At 38.9% G+C, this 17871-nt stretch overlaps 1 protein-coding gene across 1 annotated transcript; it reads left to right on the top strand.

The window, feature by feature from the left end:
• The first annotated feature begins 12613 nt into the window (after nt 1-12613).
• LOC134824564 (forkhead box protein G1-like) lies at nt 12614-15468 on the top strand. The gene is made up of 2 exons (XM_063836475.1): nt 12614-12874; nt 14529-15468. Exons 1-2 carry the CDS (start codon nt 12614-12616, stop codon nt 15270-15272), a joined length of 1005 nt encoding a protein of 334 aa, XP_063692545.1. The 3' UTR covers nt 15273-15468.
• The last annotated feature ends 2403 nt before the right edge of the window (nt 15469-17871 follow it).

Below are 17871 nucleotides of genomic sequence, written 5' to 3'. Positions count from 1 at the left end.
TCCAATCATACTTATCTACCGAACCTAATTTAGTTGGGAGAGATTAGCCTTGATTAAGAGGTCTAAAAATGACAAAATAGGTATAAATTCGTTGATAACTCAAATTCTGAGCATCGAAATTGCTCAAACTAAATTAGGTTCAGTAGAACATAAATGTTTACGTAAGCTGACCAAATTTCAACAAAATTGTTATATGGGAAATATTATAACTTTTCGATTGTTTCCTAAATAATGTGCTGGCCGAAATAAGAGCTAAAAAACCATTCAATGGTCAGCGCGCGCGTCTTATTGTCGATGGCGCACTACCTACAACCACAGTTGCGAGATGCGAAGGATTGACATCGTCAATCAAGGTAATGTAATGAAAAAAATTACCAATTTCATGTCATAATTCGACCGTTCAATTATTTTTCCATTTGTGGATTTATTTAAAGTAAAATTTAATTAATTTGCGTGTCATTTAATTTGGGATTCAATTAACCAATTTACCTTCAGTATGCAATAAATCGAATATAATTAAAACTAAATTTTTCAGTAGTTTTTGAAATCCATTATCAATTATGCATTAATTTGATTAATTTATTTTAGACAACTGTGATTAAATTAATAATTAAACAAAAATGTTTTTTTTTCTTTGTAGTTTTCTGATCTCTCTCTCTCTGTAATTCAATTAAGAAATTTATTATAATGCTTTCGGACACGAAACACAAAAAGAAACACACAACGTATTATACCTGGGAACCCATGCTATTGTGTTCATAAACATATGAATTAATTGACGATGTCAATTCATGGCAGCTCGGCGCGGCACAGTAGCGCATCTCGCCGATCTAGCTGTGAGAAGCCTTATTGAGTGCGCGGCGCGGCACAGTAACGCATCGCGCTACAAACATATGAATAGATTCGGCGGAATGACAGGCTGAGCGCCTACCAGTAATTTTGTTATACGTTGTATGACCCGCCGCGCACGAGTGCGCGGCTCTCCTCATGTATCGTCATAGTGAAACGACCGTGGGGGTCGCGCCGCAACGTGATACAACCAGTAACCTACGTCATACGTCCGGCCCTACATACATGATGAGGATATTGATGAAAGAGTTAAAATAAAATGTTAACTTGACCAGTTATTAAGGGTCGACAGGTCGCGTTCACATATTACGTAATCAGCCGGGCCGAGGGGGTTTCCAAATGATTACGCTAGTGTAACTTACTGTTGAGTGTAAATGTAATTTTAACACATTATAGCGTATAAGTATGTGTAAAACTGATTACGGAGAGGGGGTACGGTTAATGTGTAATTGTTAACAGTAATTGTCCAAAAAGTGATTACATGGTACTATTTGACACACGCTGTAACCCCTTTGAGCGCGCGCCGGCCGGCCGGCGTGCACGAGAGGTATACAACGTGTAGCAACATACTATATGAACGACCCCTTATTTTACTGGGCCGCGCTCAGCCTGTCATTCCGCCTAATCTCTATTCTGTTTATGAACATGATAGCCTGAGGTCCCCAGGTAACCCCTTATTATATTTACCTGGCACGCCAGCCCCAATACAATGCGCGGGGCTCTTTTCGAGCTTTTAGTTTCTCGCATTGGACTTGAGCAGATAAGAGGGAAAAGCAATAAATTAGCAAGCTAGGTAACCATGCCAGTTTATCGGCGAAAAACTGTTATGTCTATCTCGGATCACGTGACATGGTCATACTTCACCTAACCATGTGCTTTCGCGCCAATGCGGGCGCGCTTGTTTCACAAGCACAAGGGCTCTGGATAGAGCAATGGTCATACTCATACGTATGAAGGAAGTAGGTCAAATCTTTCGTCATGGGTATTGTAATGTGTAATGGTTTTAGCAAATTTGCTAAGTGGTTTGCAGTTTCTCTAACCAGAGCCCTCTCGCGTGCAGTCTAGTAGCGCGCGACCGCCGAAACAAGCGCGTCGCGTCGTACGCAGTATTTGTAGTTTTATAACCTACCAGTACCAACATAATGTGTCACGTGATAATCTGAAACTTTGAATGGTCATAACACCAAAAGATAGGCAACAGAGGTAAATCTGGCTACGTAATATTATCAAGTAGGTATCAAGAAGTTGTGTGTATATTTTGAAATCAAATTCGAGCGTTTATTTTGTGATTTAGCGAGGTGCGCGGGAAAAAGCAAATAACCGTCAGCACATGGCCATACAGCCTTCATAGTGGCATCTGAGATCGGCTATCGATGCGGCACTAATTACTAGTCCATAAAACAATCATCCAAGGAGCCTAGGGGCTCCAGCAGACAAGTGCATTATTTGCCCGTAAGAGCCTCTACTACAAGACGAGTGTCACCCATTATCTTTGATTGACGATGTCAATCCTTCGCATCTCGCCGATCTGGTTGCGAGAAGCATTATTTGATGCGCGCGCGACCCAGTAGTGCATCGCGCTACAACCATTATCTTAAACTATATATACAATATAAGTGGTTAGGGCTACTATACCGCGCGGCTGCGATCAGATCAGAGGGTTAGGATTTTTAACATTCCTCCAATGTCCAAACCCACAAATAAGATCTTTGATCAATCTAAACGCAGACGTTACTCGTTAGTACAATATCTTTCATTTTTTCTGGAACTGCCAATTGCCATAGCTTTAAGTAAAAAAGCGTAATTCATCAAAACCGAACCGAATCATACTTATTTTCATTACTCAAAAGCATCAAATATAGGTTGCTGGGGCGAAAGCAGGCGCCACCCCCTATTCTTTGAAGCCTGCAAACTTGCAATAGATTACTATAGTCGCCTTAAAAACATAAACACTGCATGAAGACGAACTACTCTGTGCTGCATTTCAAGAACAAATCATGTTGGGACTTCCTTGGTATACCAACATCTCAAAGCTTCTCACCAAATACAACTTCACCCCCTCATCTTCCTCAAAGTCTAAGCTCTCGATCCACCCAAATCAGTCATAACACGAGGGAAGCATTCGTGAATACCTGGAAAGCTGCCAAGGCCGCCTCGCCAAAACTAGAATTCTATAACTTAATTAAACATGATTTCGAACCAAAGGCATATCTACGAATTATCAAAATACCTGATGTTCGAAAAAGTCTGACAAGATTTCGTATCAGCTGCCACAACCTCTACATCGAAAGGGGCAGATACGAAACCCCCCTTGTACCAAGAGAAGAACGTTGGTGCACCTACTGCTTTTTCTGCAAATGGCTCAAGCCTATTGAGGACGAAAGTCACGTATTGATTGACTGTTTGCTCTACTCCTCAGTTAAGGAAAAATTCAATTTCCATCCCCAAAACATTACTGACTTACTCTTAGCCGGTTTGCTCTCCAACAAAACTCTAAATCCTACCATACTCACTGCCACTGCAAGAGCAATCCATTCAATTCTCTCTGTGAACGAACAATATACATCCTATTATAAGAGCCCAGACTCCCACTCAAATACTGGCAAGTGCATAATGCTATAGCATAAATTATTTCAGAATTATTACAACTATTGTGTACTCAATAAAGTAATTATCACTTTTGTATCCTTGTTGTATCCTTGTATCCTTACTCATTACTGTGCACTGTGCGTGTAAATTCAAAAGTGAATTGGCCTCTTTATTTATTTGCTCCTAGATTAAAATTCAATTTATTATAAAAATCGTATTACTGTTAGTGTTACATATTACAAGATCAAGAATAGATCATTATGCCTATGGAATAAAATTAAAAGATATATTTTCAATTTACATATCCTACTCCATATCATTAGCATATCATTAACATATCATTAGCTATATTGCCCGATAAACTTTATTTGTCCAATTTCAACTTCAAAATACAAAACAGATTTCGTCCAGCTAAGAAGTAGAATTTTATAATATACTGAGAAGATGCCAGATGTCACATTTGTCCAACGTGGCCTTGAAATTCTGAGTCCATGTGCAATGTGAAATACAGAAGGTGTGTTTGTGAACAATAGGAAACCAATTATAAATCAGAATTCTATTGCTTATGATAATTGACAATGGTGGAAGGGCCGGAAGAAGAAGTTTAGACATCAGACTAAGGAGCTACTCTAACAGCCCGTGAAACCATTTGTGCCATGACATTCGACTTTTCGCTGCTGATAATTAATTACCTGTGATAATTAATTAGCAGGCAATTGAACATAAGTCTTTATAAATTATTGCGACTTGAGTAATTTTAATCACCAATCGGTTGATAACATATTATTGAAGGATCAATAATTGATAGTGGGTTGATGTTTTCCTGCCAAATTAAGATCAGTACCACCCCTCTCCACTCGGCTCATGGGACCAAACCTGGTCACGTGATTATACTGACGCTGCACGTGGGCCTATGTCGGCACGATGTCTCCTGATCGCGATGACGTGCAGTTCTGCATTGCCCCTTCCTAGGAGGTCACTGTAATGAAATTGTGAATCCAGTGTCGTGGCTTTTCATGTGTTGCACCCACACAAATCGAGCAAAATTGACCTGTTTGAATGCTTTATCAGCAACAAATAACCCAAATGAAATTTAAATATTAGACAAATTGCCGAGTTTTGTCTGAATTATTTGAAATTTGTCTAGATAAGAAATGATTCGATTAGTACTGATTTTAGTATTGCCGCACTCAAACCAACCACACCACCCAACCCCGACCCTCTCCCCAGCCCACGTGGTACAATACCAACCAATCACACCCTCCCCCGCTACTAAGAACTGTAACACTCCAAAATAGAACGGGGCACCGTGGGGGTAGTATTTGATAATACGCACGGTAAACAATGAACAATACCATTACCGAGCGGCCCGCTCCTCGTCAAGATAATCTTCGGAGATTAAGGACAATACTTTAGATTCGTAATATTTATCCTCAATATATTTTATCAGGCAAATCGAATTAAAAGTGGGTCAATTTCCCAATTTTTCCTCGATTATAGCTGCAAATTTGTGCCAATTTACGCCAATCGATAATCAGGAAAAGGGCTCTAGCTGTGTCTGCAGACACCATTAAGTCCTCGAATTGGGCCGGCCTTCTCTTATATCCCACAATTTGTCTAAACAAATAACCTCCCTTCATTAAGTCATTATTGTAATCTCAATGCTTATTTAAAATTGGTTATTAAATATTAATCATTGTCGTCAAACATTAGATCAACGTAAAGCAGGTCATTGCTGCATGTTGGGCGTTTAATCATGACGTTATAACGGCAGAAAAGGTATCATGGTAACTAAAAATGGGCCACACGTTTTAATTTTTATCGTTATTACGATATCATATGTTTGGTAATAAGAAGATGAGAATATGCTGAAGTGTTTATTTCGGTAATGCGTTATTTCATTATATTCTACTTAAATTTACAGTTCCATGATAATAGACAGTTTCCATAAATAAAAACTCTATGGTGGATTAAAACCCAGGTACTTTATTATAGCTGTTACCCTGGTTACCCTGGTTACCCTGGTTACCCTGGTTACCCTGGTTACCCTGGTTACCCTGGTTACCCTGGTTACCCTGGTTACCCTGGTTACCCTGGTTACCCTGGTTACCCTGGTTAGACTTAGAGTGATTATTACTAAGTTAAACTTATAAATGCTACATTTGTGACTATAAGTATAATCTTTGTAACGGTTACTTTGGAAACGGTTACTTTGGTGACGTCTACAAGTTCAGCCTTGGTAACGGTTACTTTGGTAAAGGTTACTTTGGTGAGATTCAACTAGTTGTTAATTGTTCAAACTTTAAAACTTCTCTCCCAGTCACTAGAACTATAAGTATACAGTAAACAGTCGAAGCTTTCAAAAAGACTTTCCCTAAATCAGCTATAACGAGAGGTGTACTTCGACCTTTTGAGCACACTTTTAGTAGATGCTGAAAAGATTAACTCAGGTCTCCAAATAGGTGATAACTCAATAGATGGTCACGTGATTCTATAGGTGATAACTCATTGTTTAACCGGTTAATATCGCTAATGGGGCAGTATCTTCGCCTTCTGAACCTGTACCAGTCACCGGTTGTTAAGGAATTGTATATTTAGTGTCAAGCTCGCGCCGCGATGGCATCTCAACCGTGCAGGGGTGACTTGAGATTTGAAACAGGACAATTTACTGTATATGTGTTAATTCCACTTTATTGTTAGAGTGTAGTTGGCGGATTTCACCGCAAATAACCGCCCGATGACGCAATCTTAACACTTTTAGTGGTAAATTGAGGTACTGTTAGAGTGTAGTTGGAGGATTTCACCGCAAATAACCGCCCGATGACGCAATCTTGACACTTTTAGTGGTAAATTGTGCCTGAATCTGTCTGCTGACTCTAAAGTTAGAGGTAGGGCCATTTCCCCTTAATTTTAGTGTGAGAATTGCCTGGTTTTGAGGATAACCATCAATATCATTGTCTGAAGAGATGTTGTGCTACTGTCACTGTCAGTGCTTCAGTGTCATACATGTAACCATTGTTTGTCTAGTAATACTGTAATAGTATATAAGGGGGTGTTTTATTAACCTAGCCCACGAAATAAATAAAGTATCAATAATCTGCAAACCAGTCACTCAAACTAGGGACCTGTCACAATGAATGTGACACATTGGCACGTGCCAGCATTAAAAACACCACGTTACCATGGTAACCCGCCCCCGCTCTGTTACTCGACGCGTGCCCCCCGCAAGCTGTAGACAGGAAACGAACTGGGACAACAGCATGAGATGTAGTGCAAACATTACTAGACGAGCTGACAGGTGACTTCAGGCTGACAGCCAATCACAGCAGAGAACCTGGGGTCGCTAACCAATCACAGCAGAGGATCTACAGTTGGTAGCCAATCACAGCAGAGGATCTACAGTTGGTAGCCAATGGGGGAAGAGGAGAGTTGGAAAGAGTCCAAATGTGTGGGCCGGTAGAGTTGAGTGCTGGGTGAGGGAAGTTACTACTCGCGCCGGGAAACTTCAATTACAGCTGATGCCGCAATTGGCAATGAAATTGGGTACAACAAGAAAATAAAAATTTGGATTTGAGGATGAAAGTTGATCGGCCAAAAAACCACTTGTTGATGTAGCGGGGGGGGGGGGGGGGGGGGGGGAGGGGGAAGTAACCTATTATAAGAAATGCAATGGAGGTCAATCAAAATTTCAAAGGATAATTATAAGCGAATCGTATTATAAGTAGTAAGTAGTACTTGCAATAAGTAGTAGGTACCTAATTGTACTATTTATTTACGGACTAAAACTGTTTCTATCTTCATAGTATTGCGATCTTATTATTAATTAGCTAGTACGGAGTACCATTAAAGCTGATTGTTCCACTTTCAGTAAAGTTGCGATGAGAGGAAACTGAAATCAAAAACAATTATTTGTTAAGTAGTTTATTCTTTGTGGTATAGCTCATTACATTAATCAGCAATTAATCTACAACGTATTCATACATAATAGAGATTAAAAGATTTGCTAGCTTCACAAGTCACCGGGCGATCTTGCCGGATTGGAGTCCAGACAACATGTCAATTCACTCGGGTGATTGTTAAATCGGTATTTCCCATACTCCCAAAATTGATATAATTGTGCATAATTCAGTAATTGCAATTTTCAATCGCGAGAATGAGATAAAGTTGATGAAACTGCGCTGCACAATCGGGCTAGACTGACAGATGCTGAAGGGTTGCTGGTGGTTGAATTGTCATTTTAATTATAAGTGGTACGGCTTTGCGCCGATCCGTTCAGATAATGCATTTCCATTAACACTTCTGTACTGCTGACTCCCAGTAGGTCGTACATATTTTGTGTTATTAATAACACTGATAGTACGGTCACCTTGCAACTTCTCGACTCGGTACTTCATCGGAAACGCATGGTTTGTTTGTTCTGATAAGATCAGGGGAGCATCAACAAGCATTTACCAAATTACATTAAGTGTTTTGACCTTGAGGAACCAATAAATTCGGAGAATTTGCCGCAGTTATTTGTGGCTGACCTCATGGTTTACGGACTACCAGTACACCACCGCTGATAAGGCCCCAGTGTACTAAAACTTCGGGTCATGCTCCTTCTATTACCAAATGCTAAGGACAAATGCTAACTCGATAAGAATCTTAAATCGGTATTTTTCTTACTTTGTCGAATTATCGACCCGGGATTTAAAATATCCAGCGTGAGCTCAGGATATTGCCATGGCCGGGACTTCAACACGCGCGTGTCGTCCTCACACGTGCAGAAAGAACCAAACGGAGTGAAATTTGTCAGCAACTTGTTCAAGACAGTGTCCTGAGACGGATCTTCCTGCTCAAACCACACACAAAACACATGAGACTAGATCAACTGTCAAGTTGGTTCAGAATTATAACTGTTAATTGTTATTAGAATTAGTGAGACAATGACAACAATGTGTTAGTTTAGCATGGGGAAGATGCTAATGTTCTCGCCCCCAGGCACCTGGCAGACAAATAGCGTGATCAAGAGTTCTCGTGGTCAGTCAACAGGATCTTAACAGGGGGTCAGTTATAAAACAGGGGGTCAGTTATAAAACAGGGGGCCAGTTATAAAACAGGGGGTCAGTTATAAAACAGGGGGTCTGCAGTTATAAAACAGGTCAACAAAGTTAGGTAAGATTTGTATCTCCCCCTATTGCAAAGTTAACGTGTCTGCTTTTGACAGAACCCCCTTAACTTTAACCAAGGAGATCGTTCGTAATTAAACTTAATTAACCAATAATACATGTGGGAGGGTATTCGGGAAAACAAAGAATTTCGGCTTAGATTTTTGTTAATATACCGCCTCCCATTTTCTAACTTTTAAAAATAGTTTTAATATTTCATGTACCATGAAATAAAATTTTTATCACTGCAAGTTCTATCAGCTGACTAAATAAGTTTTGCCTTTCCAAATTTCACTGAACTGAAGTATTTTACCCAGATTCGAAACAAAAAATTAGTCTTAATTAAATTCACATCCAAGATAAAAACCTTTACATCATACTTCACGAAAATTCTATTTAATGGTTAAATCCTTATCTACACAAAGCTTGAATTATCTTGTACCTAAAATACAGTGATCAGCTAAAGATAACCAAGCGTGACGGGAGGTAGAAACGTTTTTGACGGTCATTGTTAAAATAACCCGTACCAGCCTGACCATTACTCAAAACTAAAGTTCAAACACCGACAGGATACGGCTTCATCAGATCAAATCAAATTTACAATCACAATTCACATACACACCGGAACTTCTTAAGACTTTGCTCGTGCCGAAACTCGGCTTATTGGCGACCCATTAAATCAATTATACAATTACCTAATGAAGATACCGGCACCAACAATTTGCACGATACAAATGCCAGCTATGATCACCAATTCTTGTATAGCGTATTGTTTGTAACCCAGCACTTCTAGACAAAGGAGATACCACAAGAAAAGTGACATAGATTGCGGCATATTGATGAATTGGCATGGATCAGTAATCATATCAGGAGTTATACAGATCATAGCTTGTTGACGTTTATAGTGTCTGATTCTACCCTGGATTGATCGTTATCAACCCACAATCCGCACCCCAAAACTCAGTTATAAGAATTGTTTGCCCTGCCTGTGCAACCCACAATCCGCACCCCAAAACTCAGTTATAAGAATTGTTTGCCCTGCCTGTGGTGATCAAACCAGCGTAGATACTGGCACGGGTGCAAGTTCTAGAGAATAAAAGGATATAAAAAGATACCATCTTATCCATACAGGAGAGCAGGAGTAACCGGGGCTTTGTATCTGATACCATCTTATCCATACAGGAGAGCAGGAGTAACCGGGGCTTTGTATCTGATACCATCAGTAATCTAATCATTCTTAGCATCTATTATCTTATTATTCAATAAGTAAACCAATAATTTAGCACGTGCTTCTGCTCACAAACACTTCGTTTAGCCCACGAATTACTCCTTATATTTATATATAATAGAGGGCATTGTTTGGTTAATATAATATTAATAGAGTGCATTGTTTGGTAGGTTATGGATTAAAACACGAGAATTTGTTTGAAAGCTGTGAGTTTTAATGTCGCCTGTGGAGGGTGTGAGAATGTTTATCAAATTTAAGTGCAGTTTTTGTTTTGGTTGACTGGATATTTGGAATTTCCGGTGAAACTGATTACTGATTGATTACTCGTGCGAATAAATGGGTTAAAGTTAAACAATTTACTGGTGATAAGCAGGAAATTCCAGAGGGAACTGCTAAATTTGCAGCCATCCAAAAACTGCAACAAATTTAAAGATTTCTCATTAACACTGTGCTACTAATGTGCCTCTAATTCGAACAGTTATTTGAACAGTAGTTCAATACAATGTATTATATGTCTCAGTCTAGTGCCTAGTAGGAGGCGGATTATCGTTGTGAAGTACTGTACTGTGAGTGTACTGTACTGTGTACTGTATTGTTAATGTACTGTGAACGTACTGTGACCGTACTGTGACAGTACTACTGTGAATGTATTGTGAACTTACCATTAACACACGATGTTTAATGAGCAAGCTCGACTCCCAGTAGTTCAATATAGTCACAGTCACTGACTATAATCGAGGTTTAGAAGCTCGGTTCCCCATAACAATAATTAGCGGATCCCCACGTAATTACGTAACGTCGCGGATTATGAAGTTGACATTTCCTACTTTCTGCATTTTGTTTCTACAACTTGTAGACAACCACATCAAAGTTAGAACCTTAGTCTACAAAATCAACAATACGCGATATTGTTCGCAGTTCATCATCCCTGCTTAAATCACTGACATTGAAAAGCTGTCATCTTTCGGCTGAAAGATTTGTGGCGATATTCAAATTCAGATGTTAACTGTAGTAAAGCGTTCATCTAAGATCATGGCAAGATCTTGATATTAATTTAACTCTACACACTACAACCCCATCTTTAATCCACAATTGACTTCAAAAAACCACCCATTGTTATAACCAGCTGTTACTAGAAGGGTTGAAAAAACCTTCACCTGGTAAGTGGTAACCCTGTTGCCTACACAAGAGCAATTCTAACTGCATAGTTTTTGGTGAACAAACTGATCATATCTGCACTAAATTATATGTGGTGTGCACTCTGCACACTAAACTTTTCTCAATAATGTTAAAACATTTAAAATGAGAACCCACCATATATTAAGTATTGACCTATTAAGGGGCCGGGGGGTCTTCATAAAATCGATTTCGAGAGAATTTTGATAAAGACCCGGCCACCTTAACAATACAGACAGTCATGAATCTTGCTGTCTAGTACTCGTCTAGATTGCAGAACGATAACCAATATTCAGTACTGTAAACAGTACATTTTTAACATTGTGGTTTTAAACATTTTGTTATAAAGCAGCTGCAGTGAGGAACATCATGTTTTGTTCCCAAATATCACCCTTTTCTGCTGAATCAGACATCAGTAATTCAAAATCGGTGGGTATCTTAAAAAGGCATGGTTTATTCGAAAGGATATTATGACAACTACAAAAGCGCGTACAGTACTCAAAATAATTTGATTGACCACAATAATTTGATTGATAATTCGATTGACCTTATACTTATATATATTAAGCATTATCCTAAACATAATTCCGCCATGAATAATTTACATTTCATCAAAATGTTTTGTCAAATTTAAAGCCACTTAATCCTGGCTCTGATTGCCCGCTCAAGACTTAGAGGCCAAGCTACCTGAAAACCCGCCCTTTGCGGAACCGTGAACGAGCACAAAAATTAGTCCTCCTGAACATTTTATATGATATATAACACACTAAAAGAATTTATTGACCCGAGATGCTGAAGAAGGTTTAAAGGTGTTAACAATACTGGGAGTAAATATAGACGATCCTCTGTAACTCCTCAGTGTTTTGGGCACACAAATTCCGGGGGGCAAGTGGTACCGATTATCTCGAGTAATTCCTGATAAGTTGTGACGGGAGAAATTCTCAACATTGTGTGCCCATTAACCAATTTTACAATTATATTAATTATAACGGGTATTTTAGATAATCTGCCATCTCTAATCCCGCATATGCCCGGGAAAAAGGGAACTGTCAAGCATGGAAACCCATTCAACCTACCAATCAGTCTGTTGACATCCAATCAGTCTGTTGACATCCAATCAACAGACCAGCACCTTGAACTCCAGACAGACCTATCTGAGGATCCGTATCACCTTGGTGGTGCACTCGTAGTTAAAACAAGCAACAAAACAATGTGAGGTTGTTTCCTCATCACGCCTTGTTTGCGCAACAAGCACCATTCCTAATTAAGTCCTCAGAGGTTGCTTCTCAAAATATACTCACATCTAATTGACCGAATAGGAGGACTCTGCCTCAAATCTCACTTTCAGCACGCAATCCGTGGGAGATAGCACCAGGACCGCGCGCGGCGCAGTCACGTGCCCGACTCATATCACGTGTTCTTGTGTAACACTCGCCATTCTAGACCAGTATCGGGTATCACGTGACGGCATCATATCACGTGAGAAGCACGTGACCACAACCCTAACGTTACTCGAGTACCTACCTTACTTAAACCGGGCCCACTTCGTTACATCATTAATTCAGTTCGTCCCATTGTTCCGATCGTTTGTTATTTGCAGCCAATTACCCAAGTTAGCGATATCATGGTCATCACCACCGCGGCAAAACCTCACCCTTTCTCGATAGAAAACATCCTGAAATCAGCCTCTCCCAAACCCCAGAAACCCCTCTTCTCCTACAACGCTCTTATTGCTATGGCTATCTCACAAAGCCCCCAGAAGAAGCTGACCTTATCGGAGATATACGAGTTCATTATACAGACTTTCCCGTACTACAGGGATAATAAGAAGGGATGGCAGAACAGTATCCGACATAATCTCAGTCTCAACAAGTGCTTTGTTAAGGTTCGTCTTGCTTCTTGTTTCGTTAGCTACAATTTACTTTATATTTATGAGAGGAAATCTGGACGGTCAAGATGAGAGCACCTCAACAAAATAATGATAAAATTATCTAAGTGCTATTTTGCGAGCTTTGTTAAATCGTTCATTAGCCTACAAATTTACGATTAAAAGTACATAGCTGCTTACTAGATTTAAGGGGAAATACACCAAAAACGTTTTTGCTCCGAACATCGATTTTATTTTATATTATGGTTAAATAGACAAAAAGAATAAGATTGCACACCTTTAAAATTTTCTAAAAATATTCCCTCATCGAGAAAAAAATGATTTTTCTTTTTCGAAAATTTTTAAAATTTTGAGAAGTCTGTCACTGTAATACCGATAGTTCGGCCATTTTAAAAGTTTTTTAGCTGATTGTTTTACTAAACATTACTTACAATCCGTACAAGATGTCATTGAAAGGATTATATAATTGAACGATAAATGACGAAGTTACAGACCAAACAAGGTCAGAAAAATAAAAATTGAAATTTTTCCCACTTCTAAAGTTGTACATTTCACCAATCACCCGGGTCAGCAGATATCGCTTCAAAAATTCTTGTGAGTGTAGCTGATGATCATATCAAACTTTTTGGAGTAGGATTTCTCTCAGATTTGAGTTTTAAGCTATGCAATGTGGCCTCAAACGACTTAGTAAAATTCATCGTAAAAAAGGGCAAAAAAGGCAGATTTAAGGCCTAAAATGCCTATAACTCAAAAAGAATCAGTTTTTTTGAAATAATTTTTACAGGATCGTAATCAGCTTGGTAAGACGAATCTTTTAGTACGACATTTATAATATTTAAAGACACAAAATTTGTAAAAAAATGTGTACAATTTGTACAAAATTTATACTTGTGTTCGAGCTAGAAAATTATTTAAGACAATTTGTCTTCTAAAAGCACCTATTTGGTACTAAAAGATTCGTCTTACCAAGCTGATTACGATTCTGTAAAAATTATTTCAAAAAAACTGATTCTTTTTGAGTTATAGGCATTTTAAGCCTTAAATCTGCCTTTTTTGCCCTTTTTTACGATGAATTTTACTAAGTCGTTTGAGTCCACATTGCATAGCTTAAAACTCAAATCTGAGAGAAATCCTACTCCAAAAAGTTTGATATGATCATCAGCTACACTCACAAGAATTTTTGAAGCGATATCTGCTGACCCGGGTGATTGGTGAAATGTACAACTTTAGAAGTGGGAAAAATTTCAATTTTTATTTTTCTGACCTTGTTTGGTCTGTAACTTCGTCATTTATCGTTCAATTATATAATCCTTTCAATGACATCTTGTACGGATTGTAAGTAATGTTTAGTAAAACAATCAGCTAAAAAACTTTTAAAATGGCCGAACTATCGGTATTACAGTGACAGACTTCTCAAAATTTTAAAAATTTTCGAAAAAGAAAAATAATTTTTTTCTCGATGAGGGAATATTTTTAGAAAATTTTAAAGGTGTGCAATCTTATTCTTTTTGTCTATTTAACCATAATATAAAATAAAATCGATGTTCGGAGCAAAAACGTTTTTGGTGTATCTCCCCTTAAGTAAGGAGCAATTTTAGCTCTAACAATAACTTCACGATAATCCCCCCACTAATAGTAACTTTCTCTCCAGGTTCCCAGACATTATAACGACCCTGGTAAAGGTAACTACTGGATGCTCAACCCCAACTCGGACGAAGTTTTCATCGGAGGAAAGCTGAGAAGGCGCCCAGGACAGAACGGGGGGAGTTTGGAAAGTTATATGCACTTAAAAACCCGGACATCACCCTACCAGAGATCGGAAACAGTTTGTAAACGGGACAGGATAGTTTACCTCGCTAACAGTGGAAATTCCGTGGCAAACTGCCAGTTTTACCAGTCAGCACCACCCTCCAGTTCCCCTAATTCTCTGACCAGAACCACGTTACCCTCACACAGCTCCTCCAACACACTGACCTTCCCTCCGCAAAGTTATATCCAGACTATGTCTCCCAACCTAAGTCCAGTGAGGTTAACAGGAAACAACCAGATCACCTCACCCCGACAGACAATGATCCCTTCATCCTCGCTACCTCTTCTAACCTCACACAGATCTCCCAACACATCATCTCTACCTCTCCTAACCTCACCTACCTCCCTGCAGAACAACCTCTCGTCCCCTCCCCTCTCATCTCTCTCCACCAACTTACCCTCGCCTCCGCTGAGCAGTTCCGATGTGCTCATGTCACCTTTCCTGAGACACAACGTCGAGTACAGCTCCCAGAACTTTCTAGAACACATGATAAGAATCAGGGAACAAGTGCAAAAATCTGGACATTTTTCGGTCGCTGAGCCAAGAGGACTTATCTATCAGCCAATTCCAAGAAAATCTTTGTAATATTCTATTGATTCGCGTTTGATAAGCTTTTATGCTGGTAGCTGCTGTTTGAAGCTTGAAAATTTCCAGTATACTGTAAGTCTAAGCTTGTCCTTAGTTTGACGTAATTTTATGAATTATGTTCGTTTTGGGTGTAGATTTATCAGTTTTATGATACTGTTAAAGGCAGCTTAGTGGTTAATATTTTAGTAATTTTATTGATTTTAAATAAAAAGCCCTGTTCAAAGCAATATTAAGTTCAGATCTACGTGAAATCATTATTTCTAAATTATTTTCACCTCCCAAACATACCTTACTCTTGAAGATAACGTTTTGAACGGGTTTGAACGTTTGTATTTCAGAATCATTTGACTGAGGCAAAATCTTTCAGACGTTATATTTGTAAATTTGCTTTCAATATTTTACAGAACCTTAATTCAAATGTCATATTTCTTTTTTTAAACCAAGTATAAATCACTGCCATGTTAACGGTTGTGGCGTTGTAGCTCCATCCAACTGAAAAATTTTACGGAAATACATTTTAAAAAAGGTTCACCCTTATTAATTACTTGGTGATGCACCTGGTCAACAGGGAAGCTGATTGGTTGATTGCTGTCACGTGTCAAAAAAACACGTTCCATTTTTCAGGATTACCGGACTCAGAGTTGAGTGTTTCACTCCAGTCCCTTCACACACACACGTGGTGAGTTAAAGTATTATCTCATATGCTGTCTCGTCTCGTTTTACTTTTCCAAACCCAGCTGGCATTTAAGCGTATCATTTTGACTCATACCACTTATTACACCATCCTCCACCATTCACTTTTATTTCACCGGCAACCTTCCCCAGGGTTGCCACACCCAAGAGGTAGGCAGAGCATCTCAATGCTATCCTCTCGTGGGCTATCTTGACCCAGCCTCTCTTTTAAAAATTTTTAAAAAACACACACACGTGAGGGCTACATGGTAACGGAAGGGTCGAGACAAGTCCCCCGGAAATACGGTAAGTATCTCCACAAATCCTGAACCTACCCTAGCTGCAGCCTGATTCTGATAAATTGGTAGCGCCCACCTAAACAATAGTAACACATACAGGGGACTATACCTACTGTAAACAAGCATTACAGAGCGTCTCAGTGACCCAGTCCCAGTCATTGGGGGCTAATTATTTAATTAGGTAATGGTAATGAGGGAGCAATATACTGCAGTATGCGTGTCAGACTATTGTAGTGTTACTGTCACGGTGTCCGCCTCTTTATAACTGTGACGGCTCTATGTAGCTACTACTGTCCCCCTATTGTTGGTGAGTTGGGAGACTTAACGAGGAAATGATGACAAATAGGGGGTAGTCCACTACAAAGCTATTTGTCTGTGTTACTGAAGGAAGTTGGGACAAACTCTAATAAGAGGAACTGTAAACTCTGATGACGGGACAGGGAAGGAGGGGGTTATCTGGCGTAGATAGGACTTGGTTCAGATTAATAGTAGTAGTAGTAGCAGAACCTGTAGTAGTATTAGTAGTATACTACTACTATAGTAGTAGTAGTAGTAGTAGTAGTAGTAGTAGTAGTAGTAGTAGTAGTAGTAGTAGTAGTAGTAGTAGTAGTAGTAGTAGTAGTAGTAGTAGTAGTAGTAGTAGTAGTAGTAGTAGTAGTAGTAGTAGTAGTAGTAGTAGTAGTAGTAGTAGTAGTAGTAGTAGTAGTAGTACTAGTAGTAGTAGTAGTAGTAGTAGTAGTAGTAGTAGTAGTAGTAGTAGTAGTAGTAGTAGTAGTAGTAGTAGTAGTAGTAGTAGTAGTAGTAGTAGTAGTAGTAGTAGTAGTAGTAGTAGTAGTAGTAGTAGTAGTAGTAGTAGTAGTAGTAGTAGTAGTAGTAGTAGTAGTAGTAGTAGTAGTAGTAGTAGTAGTAGTAGTAGTAGTAGTAGTAGTAGTAGTAGTAGTAGTAGTAGTAGTAGTAGTAGTAGTAGTAGTAGTAGTAGTAGTAGTAGTAGTAGTAGTAGTAGTAGTAGTAGTAGTAGTAGTAGTAGTAGTAGTAGTAGTAGTAGTAGTAGTAGTAGTAGTAGTAGTAGTAGAACCTGTAGTAGTAGTAGTAGTAGTAGTAGTAGAACCTGTAGTAGTAGAACCTGTAGTAGCAGAACCTGTAGTAGTAGAACCTGTAGTAGTAGTGGTAGTCCTCTATCTCCCTATCACTCTATGTGAGGTGTGACCACAGTAGCAGACTGTCTATGTGTTGGTAGAGATAACTGGACTGGAAAGTGTTCTGTGTAGTGGTGATGTGAGTGGTGAACTTTAAAATCTTTTTGGATGATAATCCAAATTTCAGGACTCTGTACTTTAATTATCAACATGATTATGTCTCATGACGAAGATCTTGCAGTTTACCAATTAAAGAAGCGTTGATTGATAAATGAAATAAATTCATCCGTTCAAGATAAAATACTTTGGCAAACCCACAGAAATATATGTACGGCCCTTAATTAAAAGCAAATTACAAATATTTCATAAAAGTGTACCGTCCCTCACAAATACTTATTCAGAGTTACTCCAATATTTGTAGCGAGATTGTGGCACCCACCCTGCTGTGCAACTCACGTTTATGATGATAAGAAGTGTTAAACCAATTAG

The sequence above is a fragment of the Bolinopsis microptera genome, chromosome 12 (assembly GCF_026151205.1).
Source record: "Bolinopsis microptera isolate Bmic1 chromosome 12, MBARI_Bmic_1.0, whole genome shotgun sequence".
NCBI classification, from domain to species: Eukaryota; Metazoa; Ctenophora; class Tentaculata; order Lobata; family Bolinopsidae; genus Bolinopsis; species Bolinopsis microptera.
This window is presented reverse-complemented; position numbering and strand designations above follow the sequence as displayed.